We start from the raw sequence: 26951 nt of genomic DNA on the forward strand, positions 1-26951 counted from the left end.
TGGATTTTGATTCCTGTCTTCGCAAACAGAGACAGGCAGTAACTGTTCAGGGAAATGAAAGGCGTCCCCATCTACTGGCGCACAAAAGGGGAAAGAAACCCAGGAGCGGCTACCCGTCTCTCCACAGATGATCCTAAAATGGTGCCCTGTTTACAGACGATAATCAATTATTTGTAGCGACAATGTTTAAAATGTGCAATTTGGTTTCTGGCTGATTGAACTAAAATGAGCAGCTGCGTCATCTGTCAAGGTACACATCCCGCCCGGAGAGGAAGCACCTATTTTAGTAAAGAAAAAAATAACCACGGTGGTTCTTCCCAAAGAGACGCCTGTACCTCATTTCTTTTCGTGTAATTTTATCTTTGCCTAAGGACAGCTCAGGAGAGTCCGGTCTCCATTCTGCGAGGCCACCGAAAGCACAACCGCCAGAGAAATCTCAAGTGGGCTTCCCAGGGGCGTCCTCCGCTTCTCTTTCGACAGACCATGCATTCGTGGCACAGGCCAGCTCGTCCACCCTTTATTAATAGACGAGGTGGGAAACAGCACTTAACTTCTGAGGGGTCAATCGGTTCCTGCTACTTATTACTCTACATGAAAGCATAACCTCCACTTAGAACATCCCTGTTGATTAACCATGAGATGATCACAGCCTTGATCTCACAGCCTGGTCTCCCAGAGGTACTGAGCTGTGCTGAAAACGTAGCCGCGAGTATTCAGCACCCGGAGGGCACACATAGCTCTCCGCCACCCCGAGTTTCTTCTGGATCACTGAGGGATGAGCTGGCTGCTGGATTATCACAGGCGTACATGTACTGCCCTCACCTTTCCATGGGTTTGCGTCCTCAGATTTCATCAAAGGTTTTCAAAGTCTCACAGTGGTTGTGTAGTAGAGGCTGTAGCAATTTCTCCAGCAGGGAATGTAACTGGTTTTAGTGGTGCTGAAATGGATCTTTTTTTCATTTCGGCTGTGCCACACGGTATCTGGGATCTTCCCTGACCAGGGATCAAACCTGCGTGCGTGTGGGCTGGATTGTTTCAGTCGTGTCCCAACTCTTTTGAGACTCCATCGACTGTAGCCCACCAGGCTCCTCTGTCCATGGGATTTCCCAGGCAAGAATACTGGAGTGGGTTTCCATGCCCTCCTCCAGGGGATCTTCCCGACTCAGGGACTGAACTGAAGTCTCTTGTCTCCTGCATTGGCAGGCAGGTTCTTTACCACTAGCGCCACCTGGGGTTTTAAAATTTTATTTATTATTTATTTTTGGCTGTGCTGGGTCATCACTGCTGTGCAGGCTTTTCTATAGTTGCGGTGAGCGGGGCTACCCTCTAGCTGTGGTGCTTGGACTTCTCAAGGCGGTGGCTTCTCTTGTTTCAGAGCTCAGGCTCTAGGCTGTTTGAGCTTCAGTAGTTATGGCCCTCGGGCTCAGCAGTTCCAGTTCTCAGGCTCTAGAGCACAGGCTTAATAGTTGTGGGGCACGGGCTTAGTTTTTCCATGACAAGTGGGATTGTCTCAGACCAGGGATGGAGCCTGTGTCCCCTGCATTGGCAGGCGGATGCTTTACTCCTGAGCCCCCCAATAAGACCAGAGCATGGAGTCTTAACCACTGGATGGCCAGGAAGTCCTACACTCTTGAAAAGTACTGAGGATCCCCCAAAGCTTTTGTTTTTTGTGAGTTATATCTATCACTATTTATCATACTAGACAGTAAAAGTGATAAAAAGTTTAAACATTTGTTTACCAATTCATTTAAAATAACAATAAACCTGTCACATAGTAACATTTTATGAAGCAATTGTATTTTCCAAAACAAAAAGAACGAGTGAAGAAAGGCCATTTATATTTTTACGAATTCTTTAATATCTGCCTTAACAGAAGACAGCTGGATTCTCCTATTTTTGTTCTCATTCAGTCTGTTGCAATGTCATACATCATGCAGTGTCTGGAAAACCCTACTGTACACTTATGAGAAAGTGAGAGTGAACACACAAACAATATCTTACTACGAAGATAGTTTTGACAATTATGGACTCTCTGAAGGGGGTCTCAGCACACTCAGGGGTCCCCAGACCACTCCTGGAGACCTGCTGACCTGAACAGTTCAGTCCAAGAGCTGGTGAATGGCCATGGGGTTTAGGACACAAGGGGAGAAGTGGCCTCTGTGGAAAGCTCCCTTTTGGTTCCAAAGTTCCAAAGCCTCTTTTGGAACAAAAGCAGAAAAGATGGGGGGCCAAAGTGATTGTAAGGCAAATGTATGTTCCCTTCTTATGGCCTGGTTTTCTCAGTGGATCCTGAGGTGAGGTCACTCACTCAGGGTGATGAGTTAAAGGGTGTGGGAGGTCTGAGCAGAGAGAAGACATGAATTGACTCTCTCGGTGAGTAGAAAACTAGCTAGCCAGTGATGGACAATCAGATCGACAAGAGGGATCATAAAACATCCTTCTCTGGGGCTCTTGGCAGGTCACCCTGTAACTCACCAACTGACAGAACCACGTGGCTGGGATTCCTCAGTAAGGCTGTGCCTCTGGGGACATTGCTTCTCTCTCACCTGTGAGTTAACACAATGACGAACAGGGTGACGCATAGCAGGACCTGAGACTCAGCCTGCTGCTGCTTAGTTGCTTCAGTTGTGCCCGACTCTGTGCAACCCTATGGACTGTAGCCTGCCGGGCTCCTCCATCCATGGGATTTCTCCAGGCAAGAATACTAGAGTGGGTTGCCATGCCCTCTTCCAGGGGAACTTCCCAACTTCAAACCTGGGTCTCTTGCATTGCAGGCAGATTCTTTACCACAGAGCCACCAGGGAAGCCTGGGACTTAGCCTGCCTGGGTTCTAATCCTGCTTTTGCCACTGACTCACTGTGCCTCTCTGTGCCTTAGTGTCCTATCTGTAAAACGGGAATAATTACTCCTAGAACCTACGTCCTAGGGCTGTTATGAAGATAAATGACGACTAGGTGCACATAAAGTATTTAGATGGGTGCCTGGTAAGGGCAGTGCTCCGAAGAGTCAGCCACGTTATTGCTACTATTACTGGGCTTTCCTGGTGGCTCAGGCAGTCAAAAATCTGCCTGCAATGCAGAAGACCTAGGTTTGCTCTCTGGGTCCAGGAAGATCCCCTGGAGGAGGGAATGGCAACCCACTCCAGTATTTCCAATGGGAAATCCCATGGACAGAGGGGCTGGTGTCCATGGGGTCCTCAGAGTCGGACAGGAGCGACTAAACCACACCACATTATTATCCACATGACTTACTGAGTTTCTACTCAGCCTGTGAGCATGGTAAAAAACTGGCTCATCGGATAACTATTTATTTACTATCTACTGGGGTTGGAGGAAGACCGGGATGTGAGTGCTGAGGACACCAGGCTGGGGACAGCAACCTTGTCCTGCCTTTTCCCCAGATCACCGGGAGGAGGCCAGCAGTACACAACTAGATACAGGAGGCAACAATCAGAATCGCTAAGTGCTAACACGTAGGAAGGGCGCAGACGTGGTCGTGGCTTAGACACCTGCCTTCATCCTGAGGCTGTCCCTTGTGGCTCAGCTGGTAAAGAATCCGCCTACAATGCTGTAGATCTGCGTTCAGTCCCTCGGTTGGGAAGATCCCCTGGCAAAGGGAAAGGCTACCCGCTCCAGTATTCTGGCCTGGAGAATTCCATGGACTGCATAGTCCATGGGGTTGCAAAGAGTCGTACACGACTGAGCGACTTTCACTTGGACTTTGTTGATCCTGAGCCCAGGCTCTGGGTGGGTACGCTTGGTTTTTTAACAGGTGAGGAGTCTGCTTCGCAGGATGAGACTAACCTCCCCCGGCCACGCGGCTCGAAGCGGTACTCTGCGACCCGTCCGACAGCTCGCGCGACGGCCAGATTAACAGAAAAGAGCTCCCACGATGCCCATCAACCTGACTCTCGCCGGGGTACCAGCCCCGCGGAGGACCTGACCTCCAGCGGAAGCTCCTCCCCCGGGGCGGGGGGCGGAGCCACCGGGCAGGCCTGGCCACGCCCCTCGGCGACAACTTCCTAGCCGACTTGGCCAATTGGAGCTCCGTTTCTTGCCGGGTGGGGAAACGTGTTCTCCAGTCAGCGAGCGCCGTCGTCGCTCGGGCAACAGCGTCCTAGCGACACCGCGTGGGCTGGGCCTCTGTGGCCAGGGGGCCCTGGAGTCCGCGAGCCGAGTTGGCTCCCATGAGTCGGAGGATTGAGAAAGGGGCCGGGGTAAGGCGGAGCGGCTTCGGCAAGAGCGCACGAGCCCGGAGCGGGGAGTGTGGGGGGCGCTGAGGAGGGCCCGGGAGGACAGCTCTGGGGTGCCACATCCCCGGGACACGTCGCATCCCCTCCTTGTCTGTGGCCAAAGAGCGGTAGTGACCCGTTTACTCGTTTCACGCACGTGTGTATGTGGCGCACCTGCCTGTGCCAGGAGCCGTTGTCGGGTCTGGGAGCTCCTGAAGTGAATTCGTTGTTGTTTTTCAGTCGCTGTCACATCTGACTCTGCGACCCCATGGACTGCGGCTCGCCAGTCTTCCCTGTCCTTCACTATCTCCCAGAGTGAATATTCTCTTGCAGTGAATAGCCCCATCCTTTTTATATTTCTATAAAGACAGACTATAAACAACGTAGAAGGTGGTGAATCTGCCTCCCAGTCTCTCTGAGGGTCACATCACTCCGACTTACAGAATATCTCATGTTTTCTTCTTCCATTTGTCCCCACAGCAGCTTTTCGAATATTTTAAGTTCCGCCTTGAGAATGAGGACTTGAACCCCGCAGGGTGAAGGGGGCTGTCCCTGAGAATCACACCACTAGACGTTGCAGAGCCAGAATTCAAACTGAGCACTTCTGTCTCATATCAGAATCTTCAGGCTTTCTGGAACATTCCTCTTCCTCAAACCGCAGGAGTGATCCCTGCCTCCCTCAGAACTCTGTTTGGAAGCACTCTCTGAAATGTTCAGCGGTTATTTAAGACCACTGGCTGAATTACCCCATACTTCCTTTTCCTTCTGTCCTGAAAATCTTTGCCTTTCAAGATGTCTTGCCCCTGTTAAGAAGACTCTTATTTCATTTTCAAGAGGAATAATTTAATAATGTTTCTTAAATTGTGTGTGCCGCTAAATGAGTGGACCTACAGAAATGCTGTAAAAAAAATTTTTTTTTTTTCGACTTTCACATGCTGCTGTTCCTTCTCTTTTATCCATTGTCTTCAACAGATGTATCTACTTGGCTAAATCTGGGGAATTGAAGGTGAATCAGGCAAGGGCCCTTTGATTATCTGTGAACATGTTTGTCTCTTCCTCAGCCTTACTGCAAGCTTTAGGAGGGCAAGGATTTATTTCAGTTAGCTGTGCTCATGGGAACGACACAATGAGTTTAGGGCCTGGCTCATGGCAGGTGCTTGTGCTTGTAGGTATTTGTCAAGAATTGCTTACCTGAGACGTTAAATCTGCTGTCCACTTTGTCTTCTGTGTCCGTACCCTTTTGCAGCTGTCCACCTCTCCCGTGCAGAGATCTCTGCATCGCCCTTGCTGTGATCCCTCCAGCTGACTGGCACATGGAGACAGAACCAGCTCTAGCAGAATGCTCAGGAGTCTGGGGCCCGCCCGGAGCAGGAATCCACTGGGAGCCCACTGGCTGTTAATAAGACAGTTGCTTTCGTAAAGCCTCTTGACTGGGATCAAGTGAATGTTTAAGGTTAGTAGATGAGGAGAGTCACTGAAGTTTTTCTTGGGCGACTCCTTCCCCTGCCAGGGTTGAAAAATCAGCTGTTTAATATAGATGAGAAAGTGTGATGAGGCAAGAAGCTAAAGTCACTTTCTTCCTTTAAATATCACAAGAGAGCTGACCTTTTTGTAAAATGTATTTATCTAAAATTACCCCCAGACCTGGCTTCCCCTGTAGCTCAGCTGGTAAAGAATCCGCCTGTAATGAAGCAGGCCTGGGTTTGATCCCTGGGTTGGGAAGGTCTCCTGGAGAAGGGAAAGGCTCCCCACTCCAGTATTCTGGCCTTGAAAATTCCATGGACCGTATAGTCTTTGGGGTTGCAAAGAGCTGGACGTGACTGAGCGACTTTCACTCCAGATCTAGGTTTGTACAGTGAGACAGATTGGATCCTTGTACTAGTTAAATATTGATTCACTTTCCACACAGTGCTGTCTAGGACATCGATGCCATTCAGAAGAGGAGATGTAAAGGGAAGGAGTGTTGGGGGAAACTCTGTGAATGGAGATAACATATGAACATGATACACTTCCAGTACAAAAGAGCTTCGTTTTCTACTTTTTTCTCTTGGTTTCAATCTTTTACTGCTATTTTGTTTAATTTGTTTCAGGCTCCACTGTTATCTTTTCACCTGTTTTTCTGCAGTTTAACTATTTCTATTACCATTGCTCCTCCTGGCTAATACTGAGCACTCACTGTGTTCCAGGCACAGTTTGAAACCTCTTATTACCTTTTTTAAATTGAGTGCTTCTTGCCTATGAAACAGTACACTTATTATCCCATTTTACAGATGAGGTAGCAAGGATGTAGAGAAGCTAAGGGGCTGCAAAACAGATAGGTGGTGGCATGTGACCTCTGCTCCAGGACTGCCTGGTGACAGAGCCTGCTTTCTCAGCCAGTCCTCTCACACTCTCAGAGATGTGTGTGCCCTGCACGTCCTACTGGGCTTTGAGGGGACTTGTAACAATACATACAATACGGTAAATAGGAAAGTAACTTCAAGAAGAGAATAGTCAGATAATTCGTAATGATTAATATAGTTGGGCTGCAAATTTGGCTGTGAGCTTCTTTTTTTGTTTGTTTTTAATCAAATAAAAGATTCTTTAAATTTTTTATAGTGGTTTATAATCTTTTAAAATTTCACACACATGATTTCACGTAATCCCATAACAACCCCCTTTTCCTCCTCACCTCCATCTTGCCCGTCTCCCCTTCCCTCTCCCCACTGGTAACCACTGGTTTCTTCTCTGTATTTGTGAGTCTTCCTCTCTTTTGTTTTATTAGCTATGAACTTCTTAAGCTCAGGAAAAAGAAAATTAAAAACAAAACAACCAAAAAAAGAAAGAAGTTGAATTCCTTTTGTCCAGGCAAATAAGGCATTTTAATTCCTCTGGAAAAAAGAAAGTGTTTCTAATGCCTCCATCGAAAGGACATTTCTCCTGGGGTTCATCGGCAAGTCCCAGATGATCCGTTTAACACAGAGTGCCCAGGGTGTAGGCTCAGTGTCCTAGCTATTAAGGGAAAGAAATGTAGACTGTTGCATTTGTATAGAATTATTGAGTAGTACAAGGCACAAATCAGAGTCAAAATTCACAAAATACATAACAAAATAAGATTAAACAATAGCCAGCAGCATAGAAATTTTCAGGAACACCGTCTGAATTTTGTTTTTCGGTGAATGGTGTTATCTGGTCCCCGGGGTTGGTTCCAGCCATTTGTTTGCTTAGCAGTTACCTGTTGAACACCTGCCACGCGCCAGGCCCCGGTGTAGGCAGTGAGGACACCGCAGAGATGGCCCGCCACCCTCCTTTGCCTGGGGTCTCCACCCTCTCATCTTCTCCTGCTGGACCGTTTCTGGACTGACTTTGGTTTGCCATCCTTTTTTGCCCTTTCTGTAAAAGCCAAGACCATACTCAGCACCTTGCACCATAATGGTCTCCCTGCCTTCCACCTGGGCTCTGATTTTTCTTTCTCTGCCTTCCCAGGACCTAGAGTCTGTGACAGCCATCAAGGAGTGAGCACAGCCCACGTGCGTCAGTCTCTTTAGATACATTGTCTGGGTCCCGCGGCAGCCTTGTTTGTTTGTTTGGTTGTTTTGGGCCATGCCCCGTGTCATGTGGGATCTTAGTTCTCCAACAAGGGATCGAACCCACACGCCAGCCTTGGAAGGCCAAGTCTTAACCACTGGACCACCAGGGAATGCTAGCGTCAGCCTGTAGAGGGTTGCACTGGCCACCGTGGGCCACTTGCCCCTTGGGGCCAGGTGGAAGCCATGTGTCCTCCCTCTGGAAAAATCACCTCTCGCGCCCTTTGGAATTTAATCTCAGAGAGTTTGAAGGTCCGGAAGTGCACACACGTGAACCTTGTCCCTAGATCCCAGATTAAGAGTGTGCGTGCATGCTGTCGCTCAGTCCTGTCCGACTCTTTGCGGCCCCATGGGCTGCAGCCCGCCAGGCTCCTCTGTCCATGGGGAATCTCCAGGCAAGAACACTGGAGTGGGTTGCCATTTCCTTCTCCAGGGGATCTTCCCAACCCAGGGATTGAACTTGTGTCTTGATTAGCAGGTGGATTCTTTACCACTGAGCCACCTGGTAAGAACACTTGCTTTAAAGAGAGATATTATCTCTGTTTTGCAAATGAGAAAACTGGGTGACGAGAAGGTTAATTACCTCGCAAGTTTGCATGGTCGGTAATGGAGCCGATGTTGACTCCACGTCTTCTTAACTCTAAACCCTTGATGCTCAGTAAATGCGGGAGTGAGTGTGTAGAAGGTCCAAAAGGGAGCTTTAAAGTGAATATGCTCCTACTATGACAGAACATCATTTGATATCAGAATAGATGGGGAGAAGATTTTTCTCAAGTGTTTGGATTTAGCTGCCAAAATCTTTTGTGCTGCTTGCAACTTTTTCCCAGTTTTGTCAAGTGATAATTTCCCCCCCATGATTTCAGTTCCAACAGTTTTTGCTTCTGATGCCATTTCTGTTGGGCTGTGCACATTTCTTACTCTCATGTTGAATTATGTCTTCTCTGGATGCCAAGGCAGATGGATGGCACTTTTGTTATGATTTTGATATAAATAGCATCTGTTAAAAACTGGACACCCGTGCTCATCTGACAAATAAACAAATACATCAGTAGGATAGCCTTCTAATCGTGTTTTTTGCCGGTGGTTAATAAGTGTATCTGATGGTCTGTGACTTGGTGCTTGTTTGGGGGGCACTGGTTTTATTTTCCTTGCTAATTTCAACCTTACTCTACGTTTTGATAGACTCGTACTCATGAATGGCTTAGAATTCTCTTTATTTAGAAAACCTAAACTGAGGTTGACGTCAGGCCGGGGGTGACCTAAAGAACTCATCACAGGGCCTTGCTCATGCTAAGAACACTGTTTAGGTTTCAAGGTTGAGGGTGAAATGAGTCCAGGCTCCTTACCCTGGCAGTGTTCGCTGTTAATAGCCGTGGTCCATCCAGAACAGAGATGAACAGAGCGCCCCTGTGTGCTAGGCATGGTGGTAGGTGCTGCGTAAAGATGGTGAGCGCACTTGACTGCCTCCACGGGCGGGGCTCCCTGGCGAGGAGGGGCCACAGATAAACAGCCAAGAGAAAAGCCTGGAAGCGGAGAATGAAAGTGAAGGTAGATGTGGGGCTAGAGGAAATGGCACCCCACTCCAGTACTCTTGCCTGGAAAATCTCATGGACAGAGGAGCCTGGCAGGCTGCAGTCCATGGGGTTGCACAGAGTCAGACACAACTAAGCGACTGGGCGCTCTCTCTCACACACACACACACACACACACACACACACACAGCTGGTTAACCATGTTGAATTGGGACTTCCCTGGTAGCTGAGTGGTTAAGACTCTGTGCTTCCACCACAGGAGGCATGGGTTTGATCCCTGGTTGGGGAACTAAGATCCTGCATGCCATTCATTGTGGCCAAAAATAAAATTAAAAACAGACAAAAATTAAAAACAGACAAAAACCAATGTTGTGTTAGTTTCAGGTGTACAGCAAAGTGATCCGATTATACACCTACCATCTTTCTTCAGATCCTTCTTCATTATAGGTTTTGTTTTTTTTTTAATTTTATTTGGCTGTACTGAGTCTTAGTTGCGGCATGTGGGATCTTCAGTTGTGGTGTATGAACTTAGCTGTCACGTGTGGGATCTGGTTGCCCTGCCTTGCATTGGGAGCATAGAGCCTCATACACTAGACCACCAGGGAAGTCCCTCATGTACCGGCCACACAGACCGTGAGTGTAGGCCATTCCCCCTGGGCCTTGCTGTTGACCTGCTTTTTATGTAGCAGAGTGTATCTGTTAACCCCTAAATCCTAATTTATCCCTCCCCCTTTCCCATCTAGTTACCATACGTTTATTTTCTGTGTCTGTGAGCTCTATTTCTGTTTTGTAAATAAGTTCATTTCTATACTTTTTTTAAAGGTTACATGTATAAAAGGTATCATACGATACTCATTTTTCTGACTTTCTTCACTTAGTATGACAGTCTTTACGTCCATCCATGTTGCTGCAAATGGCATTATTTCATTCCTTTTTATGGCTGAGTAAAATGGGATATTATATATTTATATATGTCTCACAACTTCTTTATCCATTCATCTGTGAATGGACACTTAGGTTGTGCTGCTAAGACATGTGTCTTTTGAATTAGGGTTTTCTTCTTTTCTGGATTATATAAGGCATGATTAGTTTTAAGGAGGATAGAAAGGCCTCATGAAAGGGGGGACTCCACCCTCAGTTTTGAAAGATGAAGTGAGGACCTGCATGGTATATTCATTTGGATTTTGTGTGAAATCCGGTGGGCATGAAGCTGTGGTGTCTGGAAGTTTCTTGTGGCCAGCTTATTAACAATGTGAATGACCTTATACAAACCACAATTAGGAGTCTGACTTCAGTTTGTATACCTGGAGTAGTCATACAAATGCATGTTGTGGGTTTTTTTTTTTTTTTTAATTTAAAAAATGTAGATTCACAGGAAAGTTGCAGAATTAGTACAGAGAGTTCCCATGTGCCCCCAGCTTCCCCCATGGTACCATCTTACAGAATAACCACAATACACTTAGCAAAACCAGGGTGCTGTCTCTGCTGCAGTCCTAGTAACAAATAGAGACTTTATTCAGATTTCACCTGTCTTGACAGGACTCAGTCTTTTTTCTCTTGGTGCATAGTTATGTGAAATTTTAGCACATGGGTAATTTTGCCTTGCATGTTTTTTAAGCCAGGGAGTAACGTAAGTGTGTGTGTGTGCTTTAGCAAGAGAGATCCTGGCCACAGAGGAGGATGGATTAGAAGGGAGCTGGAGACCTGATGCGATCTAAGGGGCTGTTTCTGGAATCTACATGAATGAGGATGAACTCAGGTAGTGAAGGGAGGGGTGGAGAGGGCGAGGGGACCAACGTCACAGGTGTCCTCCAGGTACCCCAGACAGTCCCTGCTGCCGCTTGCTGCTGCCGCTGCTGCTAAGTCACTTCAGTCGTGTCCGACTCTGTGCGACCCCATAGACGGCAGCCCACCAGGCTCCCCCGTCCCTGGGATTCTCCAGGCAAGAACACTGGAGTGGGTTGCCATTTCCTTCTCCAATGCATGAAAGTGAAAAGTGAAAGTGAAGTCGCTCAGTCGTGTCTGACTCTTCGCGACCCCATAGACTGCAGCCCACCAGGCTCCTCCATCCATGGGATTTTCCAGGCAAGAGTACTGGAGTGGGGTGCCATCGCCTTCTCCATGCTGCCATTTAGAAAGGGCCAGATCCCAGTCATGGAGAAAGCAGCAGACCTCAGCTGTCTTACGGACCATGGTCAGTTTTCTAAGGGCAGTAGGAAGCAGTTGGAGTTCTTAAAGCAGGGAAGTAACAAGAGATCAGCATTTTAAAATGTGGCGGTAGTCTGTGTGTGTGTGTGTGTGTGATTTGTGTATGTGATGTGTGTATATGGTTTTGGTGTATGTGTGCTTGTGTGTGTGGTGTGTGTATGTATAGTGTGTGTGAGTTTGAGTTATGGGAAGAGAAGTGGTGCTCATGGTGCTGGCATAAAATATCTCTATGTGAGAAACCCAAAATATAGTGTGAAATTCATGTACAGGACCTGCCTGTGGCGGTGGGCACAGTTCTCCAGTAACCTGCAAAACTGCTGGGTTGCTCTGCAGACCTGAAGGCTCTGTTCCCATGGTTTGGTGAGCTAAACAAGAAAATCCGCCTAACTCCGCCGCTTTCTTAATTTCCAGAATTCACCAATTCAGAAATAGTTTTTCTTGAAGGAAATGAAACAAAATAGCACCCAAACAAACACCTTCACCGTCCCCAGTACCGCACGGAGCAGTCCCAAGGCCAGTGAGCCGCCGCTGTTCCTGAAGGTCTGTGTCAGCTGACGGCTCGGAGGAGCGCGGTGGGTTCCCTCAACGGTGCCAGGCTCAGAAAGTTGGTGGTGATAACCGGGATCACTTCTGTCTGCTTTGTTTCCATTGTTCACCCAGCAGGCGTGTGCCAAATGCTGCTTCTTGGAATTGTCTAGGAAACTTACATATCATATCAGCAAGCATCGGCCTGTACGTTTTAAAGTCGGGGTCCTTCGTTGGGTGCTCCACGTGACCCCAGCTGTCAGACAGCTACGGTGAACTCGGCGAATGCCTCCCCGCAGGCTGGCAGAGCCCTGTGGATGGCGCAGGTCCCCGTGTCCCACTGCAGGTGGCAGCAGCTGCCCGGCTTCCCGCTGCCAAGCTCAAGCTGGGAATCCATCGCGTGTCCCCTTTGCCAGCATCCGAGGACTTGCTGGGCCGGCTGCGATAAAAACAGGATGCGTTCAACACTCCTGGTCGGCTCACAGGAGCGGGCAGGGCCCAGTGGTTTCCAGCAATTACATCTTAAAAGCCTGCCAGGGAGACCGTGTTTGAGCTGGGAACAACCGTTTGACAGCCGACGTGCGGTCAGTTCCTCCGACGCAACTTGTTTTTCTGTCGTCTGTTGCCGTATCTGTCAGCACGTTAGGTGTGGTGGTGAGCCTGGAAGTGTTCGTTAGGTAAGAGTGAGTTTCTGAGGCACTTTCTGAGATTAGGTGTTTGTGTCCATGGTAGAGAAGGCGTATTACAAACAATTGCAATAAGCTTTTTCTTTTTCTTTAAGGCTCTGTGTTCTGGGCCAGCAAGGCATTCATGCTGATATAAATGATCCCGAGCCCACAACACTCAATTCAGTTAAACTCAGGAAGCATGATTTTTGGACTGCTGCCTTCAGGTGTGGTTCCTGCTCTCGTGGCACTGATAGTTCTTAACAGGGAACACAGACATCAAACAATCCTGAGGTCATGGGTGTGAATTAGGAAAACCTTTCGCTCAGGCCACTGGTTCTCAGTACAGGGGATGGGAATGGGAAATCCCAGATGATGCCAAGACTTGTACCTTGGCTGACGGGAAAGAGTGAGGATCTGGAACAAAAGCCAGGAATGGCGGGGTGAGAGAGAGAGAGAGAGAGAGAGAGAGAGTGTGTGTGTGTGTGTGTGTGCGTGCGTGCATGTGTGCATTTTGGGAGGAGAATGCTATTTGGATGACTGGGCTGTGAAAATCCTCCCTTCATTAATTTGACAAACACTTTTGGAGCTGCAGAGGTGTGCTGGGTACACTGGGGCAGAGGGTACCGTAGCACCGAACCACTCTTTTATTTCATGCAGTCTATAATGAAGTGTATAATTTCCCAAATGCAAGCATAATTACCTACTGAGATGCGTGCAGCTCAGGGGAAGGACAGACTGTGATGAGAGACTCTACCAGGAGGAGGTGGACGAGGCGAGCCGGGAGACGTCTCCAAGGAGGGGGTGGGCACGCTGGGATCTGGAGGAGAGAGGAGTTAGCCGGGTGAGGAGTAGGACGGGGGATCTGGGCAGAGGGCCCCGTGGGGCCGAGGGAAGCAGGCGGGGAGGGTGACAAAGGCAGGAGTTGGGTCCTGTGCTGCCGGGTAGGCCCTGGCAGGCACGCTGTGTCGTGTATCTAATGTACGTTTATTGTCGTTCAGTTCACTACGCTGTGTCCGGCTCCCCGACACCCCATGGACTGAGGCACGCCTGTCTGTGGCTTCCCTGTCCTTCACTGTCTCCTGGAATTTGCTCAAACTCATGTCTGTTAATTCGATGCATGTTTATTAGAGAACGTTTAAAGACTGATGTTAGCAACATCCCAACATAGCTATTTTGTCTACAAAATAGACCCTGTCCACCCTTGGAAATAACATTTTTATACCATGTGTATATGTATACCTTTTCCTCTTAACCTTGTCCTAAACATGTTTTTCCATTTCCACGTGTTCTATATTATTTATAATAGTGGTAAATAATCACCTGCTCAGACTGGGCGAGCCTTGTGTTATATATATTTTTGAAATATTTATTTGTGATTTATTTGGCTGTGTTGGGTCTCAGTTGTGGCCCACGGGACCATCATGTCATGCGGTGGGGAGGGGCGTCTTCCGTGGCGGCTGAGGCTTCGCTGCCCCGAGGCATTGTGGGATCTTAGTTCCCCGACCAGGGATCGAACCCACGTCCCCTACATTGCAAGGCGGATTCTCAACCGCTGGACCAGCAGGAGAGTCCCTTGTGTTTTATTTTGAGTTAACTTCTGAGCTGATGCGGGTGGGTCTCGTGGCATATATGGGCAGACGTGAAATTTACACTGCAAAAGAATGTATTTGTGAAAATGAGGTTTGGGAGGAAGGTGAAAGCCCATGTTGGGGTCTGAGGAGACCTTGGTGTAGCGGAGGGTGGGGACCCTGGATGGAGGAAGGCTGAGATGCTCAGACTGTCTGGGTGCTGGCTGGGAAGGAGGTCAGTTTATAAACGGAATTTTCCGCTAAATTGAATTCAGATGACTGGCTAAATTGTTTTTTACGATACCCTATCATTTGAAATATATTTGTAAATCAACTTGCATTCTTATAATTCCTATGTTTAGAGCAGTGAGGGGTTGCCAGCCAATTCTAAGATCTTAAGGGAGTATGGGACCAGATGAGGGAGGCAGACTGGGCTTCACATGTTAGTGCCACGAACCCAGGAATCCTCATATTTGACTAGTTGTTTATGTAGATGTTTATTCGCCAAGTTGTGTCTGATTCTTTTGCGATCCCATGGACCATAGCCCACCAGGCTCCTCTGTCCATGGGATTTTCCAGGCAAGAATACAGGAGTGGGTTGCCATTGCCTTCTCCATTATGTAGATGACTCACTTAATTTTCTGCATGTTCTTTTGAGTAGGTTGCAGAATTGTTAGACTGCTTTGCAAATGCAAGGTATCCTTTCTTGACAATTGATAGGTTTTCTTATCGCTCTATTAATATGTACAGACTTCATGGTTCTTATCTCCGTGTTTGTGTGAGCTTGCCCGCAGGCCACGCACAGGCACCTGGGCCAGTGCACACCCCTGGTACAGTTGGGCAAAAAGCTCGGTGACTCTGGGTCTTGGCCTCATGAGTAAATCTGGCTTTTCCTGCCTTTCATTTCTCTGCCTCTAAACATGTGGATGAAAAATGAAATGAAATGTTAGTTGCTCAGTTGTGTCCAACTCTTGTGACCCCATGGACTGTAGCCTGCCAGGCTCCTCTGTTCATGGAATTTTCCAGGCAAGAATACTGGAGTGGGTTGCCATTCCCTTCTCCCGAGGATCTTCCCGACCCAGGGATTGAATCTGGGTCTCTGCCTTGAAGGCAGATGCTTTATCATCTGAGCCACCAGGGAAGCTAAAAATGTGCATAGTGGTATCTAACTCACAAGGTTGATGATTAACCAGTGGCCAGAAAAATGGGTTCTTGTGAGGTGACGGTGGTTGAATCCCCTAAATACAGCATGTGCCGGTCTTTTAATTCCATTTTGATGTCAAACTGGGAACTTTCCTCATGAGCTTCCTTAAAAACTATAGACTTGTCCTTGTAAATCAGCTTCAGATTCTTGTGAAGCAGTGGTCCCAGCTTGTTATTAAAATACAGACGGCTGGGCCCCCCAGCTCAGGAGATTCAGGTTGGTCGGTCTGGGTGGAGCCTGGGAATTTGCATTTCTGATAAGGCCCCAGGTGATGTTGGTATGGCTGTTTCAGGGACCACATTTGAAGAACCACTGAAGGCTGTATGTCTGCTTCAGTAACCTTTTAAAACTAATTTTTTTTTTTGATGGAAAAGAAATGCACAGAGAAAGTAATAGTATTAGTAACAACAGAAAACCATGTTCTGTCTGCTTGAGGAATCTGGAAATGGAATAATAGCTCGTCCTGTTGAGATGGACCCCGAGGACGTCTCTTGGGCAAAGTCTTGAAGTCAGCCCCTGCGCCGGGAGATGCAGGTCAGGGAGACAGGCATCACCGTGACTCTAGGTGCGCCGTCCGGGTAGCCGGACATGCTGCGGGGGTACCTCGTTCCTGCTCTTTGAAAACACGTGCCATTTTCTTCAAATCCTGAGTTAGGTCTCGTGCTCCTGGGGGGCCGGGTGGGTCATACTCTTCTCTCTGGCCCTCCACTCTCGCCTGCAGCACTGGCTGGAGGATGAATGGTCGAGAGCAGAGTTGGTTGGCAAGTGCTCCCACCAAGGATGTTTAGGTGGGACACCCAGTCAGGAGGCTCCGTGTTGAGAGCTGTCCGGATTTGGCTCTCTGAAATATTCATGTCATAATTGAAGTCTCACTAGCTTTCACAGTCCCGCAGTTGGTAGAAATGAGGATCGGAGAAGACCCAACAGGTCATCCAGACCATTCTCCCGCTGGAAGAGGCTTATTCCCTGCAGTGCACTCAGCAGCATTAGGAGGAATTACTTTTCATATGATTACTTTTTTTTTTTCTCATTCTGTCTTCAACTAAGTGTTTCTTGAATTGAATCACTTTGCATTCAAGTAATAAAATGCACAACAGGCAGTCCATTTCTGGGTGATTATCTCACTCCTCAGGTGGCGTAATAAGGCAGGAGGCCAGAGCCCTGGCATGCCTTATTGTTATTAGGAAGGGAATTTATGGACAAAATAAAGAAAGTGGCTGTTTGCATCAGCGATAACCACAACGAGGAGCGCGGTCACGGCCGATCCCCCCACCCCCGTGCTCGGAGCGCAGGGCAGGCGGGAGCCCGGTACCCTAACCGTGCAGGTGGCGGTCGGGGGCGGGCAGAGGTGCAGCACCACTGCCTTCAAGGGGCTTGTTGTTTATTTTGCAAAAAAGCAGCAGGAAAGCCTTGGCTGTTGACTTGTACCTGGGAGGGGCCCGTCTTGGGCACCAGCTTCGGGCTTCGCTTTGTGTGCCTGGGCCAGTCGCTTCCCGCTCTGCGCTCCCGAGTCCTCACCTATGAAATGGGAAGAGCCGTAGGTGGTTGGGCTGGGAAGGGTTAAATGATGAGTTGTTTTTTTTTTTTCATAAATCTTAAGCGCATTTCCCGGCTCAAAGGAATCCCTATTAAATGCTAATAGGATTAGAATAATTTTTTTTCCCCCTTAAAATTCTTCATAAGCTGGAGCTTCTGTGTCTCTTCTTCAGCCTGTGCTTGCACCAAGGATGTTTAGGTGGGACTCCCAGGCAGGCTCCGCGCTCACAGCGGTCCGGGTTTGGCTCTCACGTGCCTCATCGTTCCTGCACCCTCGGTGTTCCTTCCCGAGCACGCTGTGGCATGTCCTCACTTCCCTCACACATGCCCTCCTCTTGCTGCTTCACACGTGCTGTCCAAAGAGGAAAGAAAGAAAGTGAAGTCGCTCAGTCGTGTTTGCCTCTTTGTGACCCCCATGGACTGTAGCCTACCACGCTCCTCCGTCCATGGGATTCTCCAGGCAAGAGTACTGGAATGGGTTGCCATTTCCTTCTCCAGGAGATCTTCCCGACCCAGGGATCGAACCCTGGTCTCCCACATCATGGGCTGATGCTTTACCATCTGAGCTACCAGGGAAGTCCGCTGTCCAAAACGCGGACCCAGATGAAACCCAGCTCGGTGGCCTCCCCGTCCAGCAGCTAATTGTGGCTGGAGAAAGGCCGCCTCCGCCTGCCCTGGCCCTCAGGTTCCTGTCCACGGGCCTCGGGTGGGCTCTCTCAGCCCTCTGCCAGTCATGCGTGCTGCTTCTCCTGCCCTCCTACTCGCCTTCCCATCCAGCTGGCTGTCCCTTCCCCCTCAGTCCTGAGACACCTGTCCCCGTCCTCATGTGTTGCTGCTGACCCAACTTCCCTTTCCCCGAGAAGAGAGAGCCGACAGGAGGGGACTGCTGCGTGCCTTCTGCTCTGTGTCTGCTCACACGCTCTGCTGTCTTGGTTGTCATGAGCCATCCCTGTGCCTAGAAGAGGCTCCGGCACCCAAGGAGATCCTGTCTCCACTGGCAAACCCACTGGAACCATCCATTCCCTCCCTTCTCTCCCGCTTCATCCCTCTTGGCCCCCAAGGCTGGTCGCGACCACGAGTATTCAGACCTGCTGCCAGTTCTCCTGTGATAAAGACGGCTCTCTGTGGCTGCCCATCTCTCCTCTGCTGCCCCCCACCCCACTGCTGCTTTATAGCCGAGTTCCTGGAAACAGGTGCCCCTGTCTGCTGTTACCAATTCTTCTCTGAGTTCATCTGAACTCCAGCAAGCTTCCTGCCAACCACCCGGTTCCACCAGTGTGGCTACTGTTCAGGCCATCGGTGGCTCCTGCCTGGCTTCGTCCCGGGGCAGTTCTTGGTCCTCATCTTGCGTGATTAACCCTGTAACCTTTGACACACAGCATCACCCCCTCCTCCTTGACACACTTTCTTCACTCGGTTCCCTGGACGCTCCGGTCCCCCGGTTTTTCTCTTCTCCCGCTGGTTGCTCTTCCTCGGTCTCCTTTGCCGGTTCCTCATGTCCCTGAGCTCTGAAAGTCAGTGTACCCCAAGGCTTGGCCCTGGCAACTCTTCTTTCTTACACCCCCTTTCCTGGTAGGCTGGTCAGATAGCATGCCTTTACGTGCGTTGAATGCTGATGATCCCCAAACTTCTATCTTTATCAAACCTCGTGCATCCAGCCGCCTATTCAGTATCTCCACCGGGCTAGCTAGTAAGCATCTCAGATGTAACATGTCCAGAGGAATTCCTGATCTTCCCCTCCAGACACAGTCTACCTGCTATCTTTCCCATTTCAGTTCACAGCCAATCGATCCAGCCTTTCTTTTGCACAGCAGATCAGATCTGTAAGGGAGTTAGGGTAGTACACTGGCTCTTTAGAATGTGCCTGGAATCTGATCATTCCTCAGCACTTTCCCCAGAAGGACCCCACTCCCCGCCACAGCTCCTCTTGCATGGACAATGGCAGGAGACTTGAAACCAGTCTTCCTGTTTCCTCTCTTGAGCCTCTGTCGATACATTCTTGACATGCAACCAGAGGGATCCTCCAAGTACAGAGGCCAGAGCGTAATCCTGTGCCTAACCCTCCAGCCGCTCAGCGTCTTCACAGCCTAGCGCTCACCGGCCCAGTGCTTTCCGTCCGTCTGCCACCTGCTGCCTCTTTGCCCTCCTGGCGGCTCTGCTCCCTTCTGCTCCCTTCAGACCTTTGCTCAGTGTCTCCTGTTCTCCTCCTCTACTCTGTTTATCCCCACAGCATTTACGCATGTGTACAGTGCTGGTGCTAAGTTGCCTCAATCGTGTCCCGACTCTTTCCAGTCCCGTGGACCACAGCCCCCCAGGCTCCTCAGTCCATGGAACTCTCCAGGCAAGGAGACTGGAGCGGATCCCCTTCTCCAGGGGATCTTCCTGACCCAGGGATCCAACCTGCCTTTCTTGAATCTCTGGCATTGGCAGGTGAGTTCTTTACCACGAGTGCCACCTGGGAAGCCCACTCGTGTTTAATTTACTTATTTTATTTGCTGTATGTCTTCCATTACTAGAATCTAAGGTCCCCGAGGGCCGTGATTTTGCCAGTTTTGTTCATTGACCAACCCCCCACCCCGCCACAAGGCTTCAATCTGCTGCTGCTGCTGCTAAGTCGCTTCAGTCGTGTCCGACTCTGAAGGCTCCAGTCTAGAAGGAGCTTAACAAGCACCTTTTGACTGAGCATGTACAGAGCCACGTTCTTCTGGAAATTTACCAGTGCTGTGATTCTAGGTTTCAATGCAGTCAAGTGTGTCTGGTTGAAGAAGGAGATATGTGGGAGAGTGGCGGAAGCTCTCAGCCTCACCCAGCATTAGCCCTGGGGCGGTCCTGGCCTGCAAGGACCTGCCGACAGTCGGCGGCAAATAGGACAGGTGCAGACTGACGCCGTGCTGGGCAGTCAGGGCTGCCCGAAGAGAGGGAAGCTGAGCACCGGTCAATGTGGATTTCCTGTACATGAGGAAGTTCCAATCCATTTCTTCAACCCTGTAAACTTGAGGTTCTTCAGATTAAGTGCTTTAGAGGTGCTGCCTAGCCTGATTCTGTGTACTCAAATAGTGCCGTGCACACCCACCTTGGTTTGACTATTATTAATTATGCACATTTGTTGCAGTGTAAAGCCCAGTAGGGAAAACTGTTTTCTTTTTTGGCTGTGCTGGATCTTCATTGCTGCGTGAGATTTTCTCTAGTTGGGGTGCACAGGCTTCTCTTCGCGGTGGCTTCTCTTGTTGCTGAGTGAGCCCCGGCTCTAGGGCGAGAGGACTTCAAGAGTTGCAGCCCACGGGCTCAGGAGTTGCGGCTCCCAGGCTCTGAGCACAGGCTCAGTAGTTGTGGCACACAGGCTTAGTTGCTCCGCAGTATGTAGGATCTTCCTGGACCAGGGATCAAACTTGCTTCTCCTGCATTGGCAGGTGGATTCTTTACCACTCAGCCACCAGGGAAGCTCCAGCTCCCAGATCAGGGATCAAAGCCATGTCTCCTGCATTGGCAGGCAGATTCTTTACCACTGAGCCACCAGGGAAGCCTGAGAAAACATTTTTTCCCCAGCTGAAAAGGATGGCCAAGTTAGGAGCGTCAGACAGGCGATGGCTATAAAACTTCCTTGTAGCCTGAACTTAGGCCTCTTGGTTCACTTGAGGCAAGGGAGAGTTTTGTCTCCTACTCTTATACCTAAAGTGGTCAGAAAGGAGTGAATCAAAAATTTGCCCTGATTTCTGAAATGCCAATAAGCCAGAGACTGGCAGTCTCTGAGTTGCACATTCCTAAATGCATGTAATAGCATGGTGACCACTGAGGGCTAGTGCCTTCTGCTGGCGGGTGTAGGGAGCACAGCCAGTTTTGCCCTAACTGTGGGGCATGAGCCTGGGTGGGCGCTTCCCCACAGCGCCCCAGATAAACAGGACATCCCCGATGCCAAAGGTGCCCAGGCCAGCAGCTGCTCTCTTTGCCTCTGCCTCCTCCCCTCCCTCTCCTCCTTCCCCTCCATTTTCTGTCCTATTCTGATATAATTCATATACCATAAAATGAATCCTTTTAAAGCATACAGTTCTGTGGCTTTTAGTGTATTCACTGAGGGTGTGACCATCACCACTAACCTTTGTCACCTCCAAAGAAACGCCATACTCATTAGCTGTTCCATATCCCCCTTCCTTTAGACCCTAGCAACTGCCTAATCTGCTTCCTATTTCTATGGATGTATTTATTCTGCGTGTTTTGCATCAGTTGAGTTACACAGTACATGGTTGGCCGTAGCGTAAAGTTTTCAAGACTCATTTGTGTTGTAGCGTGAATCAGCGTTTCATTCCCTCTTGTGGCTGAGATTTGGTACGTGCTGTTTTCGTCCCTCAGTCGTGCCCGACTCCTGCGGCCCCATGGTCTGTAGCCCGCCAGGCTCCTCCGTCCATGGGATTCTCCAGGCGAGAGAACTGCAGTGCGGTGCCATTTCCATCTCCAGAATTATGTATAGCCCGCTGAATGAGTAGACCACTTTTTGCTGATCTGTTTCCTCGTTGATGGGCCTTTGGGTGGTCTCCACTCTTTGGCTGCCGTGGGTATACTGCTGTGAACATTGTGTACAGTTTCTACGTGGACGTGAGGTTTCCAGTCCTTCACCAGTACTTGTTACTGTCTCTTTGATTATACCATCCCGTGTGTGCTATGTGCTTAGTCGCTCAGTTGTGTCCAATTCGTTGTGACCCCCGTGGACGGCAGCCCTCCAGGCTCCTCTGTCCATGGGGCTTCTCCAGGCAAGAATACTGGAGTGGGTTGCCGCGCCCTCCTCCAGGGGATCTTCCCAACCCAAGGATCAAACCCAGGTCTCCCGCGTTGCAGGTGGATTCTTTATGGACTGACCCACCAGGGAAGCCCCCAGGGGGGCTTAATTGATGCCTTCTTCTGGTGCTGACTTGTATTTCCTAATGACTCGTGATATTGAGCATTTTTCATGTACCTGTGTATCTTCTTGGGAGGAGTGTCTGTTCAGACCCTTTGCCCATTGTTAAACTGGGTTATTTGCCTTTTTATTATTGAGTTCAAAGAGTTCTTGATATAGTCTACATATTAGATTCTTATCAGATATATGATTGACAAATAATTGACTCCATTCTGTGGGTTGTCTTTTCAGTTTCTTGATAGTATCCTTTGAAGCACAAAAGTTTTTAATTTTAGTGAAGTCCAGTTAACATTCCTTCTTTGGTTGCTTGCATTTTTCATGTCATATCTAAGATATCATCACATAATTCCAAGTCACAAAGATTTACATGTATGTTTTCTCCTAAGAATTTTGTATTTTCAGCTCTTAAATTTAGGTCTTTGGTTGATTTTTCATTAATTTTTGTACATGGTGTGAAATGGGGGTCCCATTTCATTCTTTTGGCTGCGGATATCCAGTTATTCCAGCACCATTTGTTGGAAAGACTATTCTTTCTACATTGAATGATCTTGCAGCCTTATCAAAAATCAATTGATGCTGCACCTAAGGGTTCGTTTCCAGATTCTCCATTTTATTCTGGTGTGTTGTGCCTTCATTTTCACTGATCTAGAAGTATTTGCTGATTTCTATCATGATTTTCTTCCTTGACTCACTGGTTATTTAACAATGTGTTGTGTAATTTCCATATATTTGTGAATTACCTACTTTTTTGTTACTTCTAATTTCATTCCCATGTGATTGGAGAACATACTTGGACGCTTTCAGTCCTCTGTCCTGGAAAATGCCCCCTGTCAAGGCTTGTGTTAGGGCCTAGCATATGGTGTCTGCCCTGGAAAATGCCCCCTGTCAAGGCTTGTGTTAGGGCCTAGCATATGGTGTCTGCCCTGGAAAATGCCCCGTGTCTCCCTGGGAGGAGCGTGTCTCCCTGGGAGGAGTGTGTGCCCCGTTGCTGTTGGGGGAGCCGTGCTGCAGTTGCCTGTTACGTCCTGTCGGTTTAAAGCGTTGCTCGGCTGTTCTGTTTCCTTGGTAGTCTTCTGGCTAATTGTGTCCATGCTGAGAGTGCGTATTAAAGTCTCCAGTTATCATTGTTGCAGTGTCTAGTTCTCCTTTGAGTTTACCAGCTTTTACTTCGTGTATATTGGGGCTCTGTTATCAGCCCTGCGTATATGTTTGTTTTACCTTCCTTTATTCTTTCTTTAATGCTCTTTCCTTACATAGGTCTGAGTTCTGCTGCACATGCGTTTTTTCATCTTTCTGAAGAATTTATTTTAATAATTCTTACAAGCAGGTCTACTGGTGACATTTCCTCAATTTTTGTTGATATGATCAGGTGTTTGCCTTTAAATCTGAAGGATGTTTTGCTGGATACAGAATTCTACGTTGGTGGATTTTTTTTTCTTTTCCTTTTGACACTTGAAATATTTCCTTGCACTCTTCCCTTGTTGCGTGGTTTCTGAAGACAAGTATGAGTGGCCTTACTTTCATTTCTGGCTGCAAGTGTCATGAAATCTGTGTTGAAAACTGGGCATTTTAAGAATGTGGCAGTTCTCAAATCATCTCGGCCCTCCTTTCCATTTTGTTTGTTGAGAGGCTCTTCTAAACTAACTTGGTAAGTTCTGTATTGTTTGTCATGCATGGCCACCGAAGTGTCCCTGACTGGTCAGCAGCTGGGACAGGACTCTCTTTACACGCCTGGACACAGCAGCCCGCTGGTCTTTGCTGAGGGCTTTTGGTGTGTGTGGAGCCTTCTGCCCACGCCCAGGCAGGCAGTTTACAGCCCTGGCTCGGCCTTCAGCTCCTGCTTGTGCAGAGCCGCCCATGTCCGCCAGTGCTCAGGCCTTCTCAGCCCTTCCTGAGCAAGCACATAGCCCAGACGTGCACACCGCCTTGTAGATCCCCAGGAATATGTGGGAGCTTCTCAAAGCCCCTCCGGACATCTTGTTCCCCAGCTTTCCCGTTTAAGCTATTTAGTTAGTCTGTTATTTGCTCCATCTGTTATCCACGCTCCTTGGGCAGCTAGAATTTTAAACAACAGTTGCCCCTAAATTTTTTTTTTTTTTTTCCAATCAAATGCCTTTTGACAATAGCTGGTCCTCCCTGGGAAAGCTCTGAATCAGTTCAAATAAAGACAGCCTTGCATGTGGGGGTTTTTCAGGGAGCCCTCTGGTAAGTCATAGAATGAAGAGTTTATGCTAATGGGGCTTTGAAGGTGCTTCCACCCTGTTCTTCCCCTTCCAGGGTCTGGCGGGCTGCTGGGTTTTCCCTGTGATGGCAGGATGTTGGTTTCATGGCTACTGCAGATCTGGGGATGAGGGGAGATAGGGAACAGGGGAAGTCAAAATGCCACAAAATGGGGGTTCATTCCCGGATTCTGGCATCTCCCATGAGTGAGTACTCCCCAGATTGCTGCAAACTTTGGTTAGTTTCCAGAGTTCTGAAACAGCTGATTCTGACAGTTCTTGCCAGTGTTCTCATTACTCTTTTGGAGAAGGTTTTCAGAGCCCTTCACGCTACCATTTCTGGTGCTGTTTTCCCCAGCTACGCCTCTGACTGTGTGTTGGATGAGCTCAGAGGACCGAAACTTTCCGCCCCTTCCGCCCCGCCCGCCAAGAATGAGTCACTAGTAGGTTCAGGTGTCCTGTCCAAACGCCTCTTTGTTTTCCCATCTTTGAAGATTATTGGATCTGCTATAAAAGTGAGTCTAAAACCCACAATTTTGTATTCACTTTAAGAGGCGGTCTCTGAAACATTGGCGAGATCCTGACCAGCTACATTTTTACAGTCCCCGGTTGCCCTTTCAGAAAAGGAGTAGACGGGAGGCTGGCCTCACTGGGGGATGTGGTTGAGGGTCATGTGACCTGTTTTTGTTCATTTCACAGGGATTTAATGTGCAAAATGGCGGTTGTACCAGATTGGCATATTATATGTCCTTACACACGGAAATTCACACATTCAAGACCGCACTCTTCACCATGCAGAGTATATTCAAGGAGTGCTTTCCAAAATATGTTCAGACCTTCTTCATGTGAGTATTCCTGAGCGAATGATACTGATAGTATGTGCTGGACTCTGCACAGAGGCCTCACACGATATGTTGTCAGCCCAATAAAGCTGTGAAGTAGATTCTGTTACTGTACCTATCTTCTGTATGGGGAATCTGAGACCCAGGTTTATCAAGCCACTTGCCCAAAAGTTATGTGGTTTTTAGGTGGCAGGGTTGGGGTTTGAACCCAGACATTACAGGATCCATGGAATTAAACTACTATATTATCTAGTATACTGCCTCACTCAGGTTTTTTCTTAGTTAATAAACTATATTTTTTGAGTAGCTTTTTTTAAAAAAAATTGTTTATGCTATGCCGTGCAGCTCGTGAGATCTTAGTTCCCTGCCCAGGGATTAAACCTGGGCCACGGCGGTGAAAGCACCAACTGAGCCTTAACCCCGGGACCACCAGGGACGCCCTGAATAATTTTAGGTTTACAGAGAAACTGAGCTACCGTGCAGAGAGTTCCTGTACACTTCTGCACTCCCCTCCCCAGGTTCCCTTATTACCAGCGTTCGCAGTGGTGTGGGACAGTCGTTACAAGTGACACACCATTACTGATACATTACTGGAGTTCACACTCTTTGTTTTGTGCATTCTCTGGGTTTTGATCAATGTGTGACGACGTGGTCCACTGTTACCACATCTCACAGAACAGTCTCACTGCCCGGAAACGCCTCTGTGCTCTGCCTGTTCATCCCTCCCTCCCTCTGATTGCAGGCAGCCACTGGTCTTCCTGCTGTCTCCGTAGTTTTGCCTCTTTGAGAACGTCATTTAGTTGGAATCATACAGTCTGAAGTGTTTTCATATTGGCTTCTTTCACTTAGCAATACTCACGTAAGGCTCCTTCATGTCTTTTCATGGTGTGACAGTTCATTCCTTTTTTTTCTCTGAATAATAGTCTCATGTATGGATGTACAACCGTTTATTCACTCCTCAAGGACATCTTGGTTGCTGTCATGCCTTGGCAATTATAAATAAAGTTGGTATAAACATTTGCATGCAGGTTTTTGAGTGGACCTAAAAGCCTAACTTATTTGGATCAGTCAATTTTAAAGCAATAAAATTTGACATTATAATTTCTCCAAAGTGTGTGTCTTCTCATTTGTTCCTTCCTCCCTCCCTCTCTTTCTTCGCACACATTTTCTTAGCCCTAAGATGTAACAAGAACTGTCCTAGGGACTGAGGATAAAGAGCAGGTCCTGTGGAGGGTCTGCCCTGGAGGAGCCCACGGTCTTGAAAGGGAGAGGAGGCATCCCAGCCAAGAGAGACCAGGGCTGGACTAGACACGTGTACGCCGTGGACGCACAGCCCGAGGAGCCGGAAGGGCTCAGAGCAGCACAATGGAAGGACAGGCCTGAGGAGAGGTGAGCCGGTCAGAAGTCACGCTGGCCACCGTGCTCACCTGCCGTCCGTGGGAGACCACGGGCCCCCGCCGGAGAGCCGGAAGGGAGCCCAGACGATTTCTGATGGGCGTCTATCTGCCAGGGTCTCTGGAAGGAGGGGAGAATGGATGTCAGGGTGACCGGCAGTCTCCACCACAGACATTTATCGTCACTAACAAATCTGCTCCACGCCCGCAGTGTTCTGCGGATATATCCTCGTTAACTAGCTTTCTGACTGCACAAAGAAGAATGGAGTGAAGCAGGATTACCGGATTAAGGGGCGTTCACGCTCGTAAAGGCGCCACCAAATCGCCTTTAGGAAGCTTGTAGCTCCGCATCCCCCAGATAACAATTAGAAGTGCTTGTTTCTGAGCATCCTAACACAGAATGTTGTCTTGGACTTCTTGTCCATTTGATATGCACGAAACAGCATTCTGTTGTGCTGTTACCCCGCGTTTCCCTAATGGCGAGGTTCTCTTTGATCAAGTCCGTCAGGTTCCCGTCTTCCTCTGACGAGCTGCCTCTTTGCGTCCTTGGCCCATCCCCCGCTGTGG

The 26951-nt window shown here is 48.6% G+C and overlaps 1 protein-coding gene across 1 annotated transcript in view; it reads left to right on the top strand.

Annotated features, from left to right (window-relative positions):
- Positions 1-4058: 4058 nt before the first annotated feature.
- Positions 4059-26951, top strand: part of EFCAB6 (EF-hand calcium binding domain 6) — a 258271-nt gene continuing 235378 nt past the window's right edge. Inside the window, exons 1-3 of the mRNA XM_055565985.1 lie at positions 4059-4216; positions 5478-5684; positions 24848-24993. Of these exons, the coding sequence (XP_055421960.1) occupies positions 24855-24993 (139 nt within the window). The 5' untranslated portion in view covers positions 4059-4216; positions 5478-5684; positions 24848-24854. The remainder of the gene's footprint in view (positions 4217-5477; positions 5685-24847; positions 24994-26951) is intronic.

The sequence above is a fragment of the Bubalus kerabau genome, chromosome 1, assembly GCF_029407905.1.
Source record: "Bubalus kerabau isolate K-KA32 ecotype Philippines breed swamp buffalo chromosome 1, PCC_UOA_SB_1v2, whole genome shotgun sequence".
Classification (NCBI taxonomy): Eukaryota; Metazoa; Chordata; class Mammalia; order Artiodactyla; family Bovidae; genus Bubalus; species Bubalus kerabau.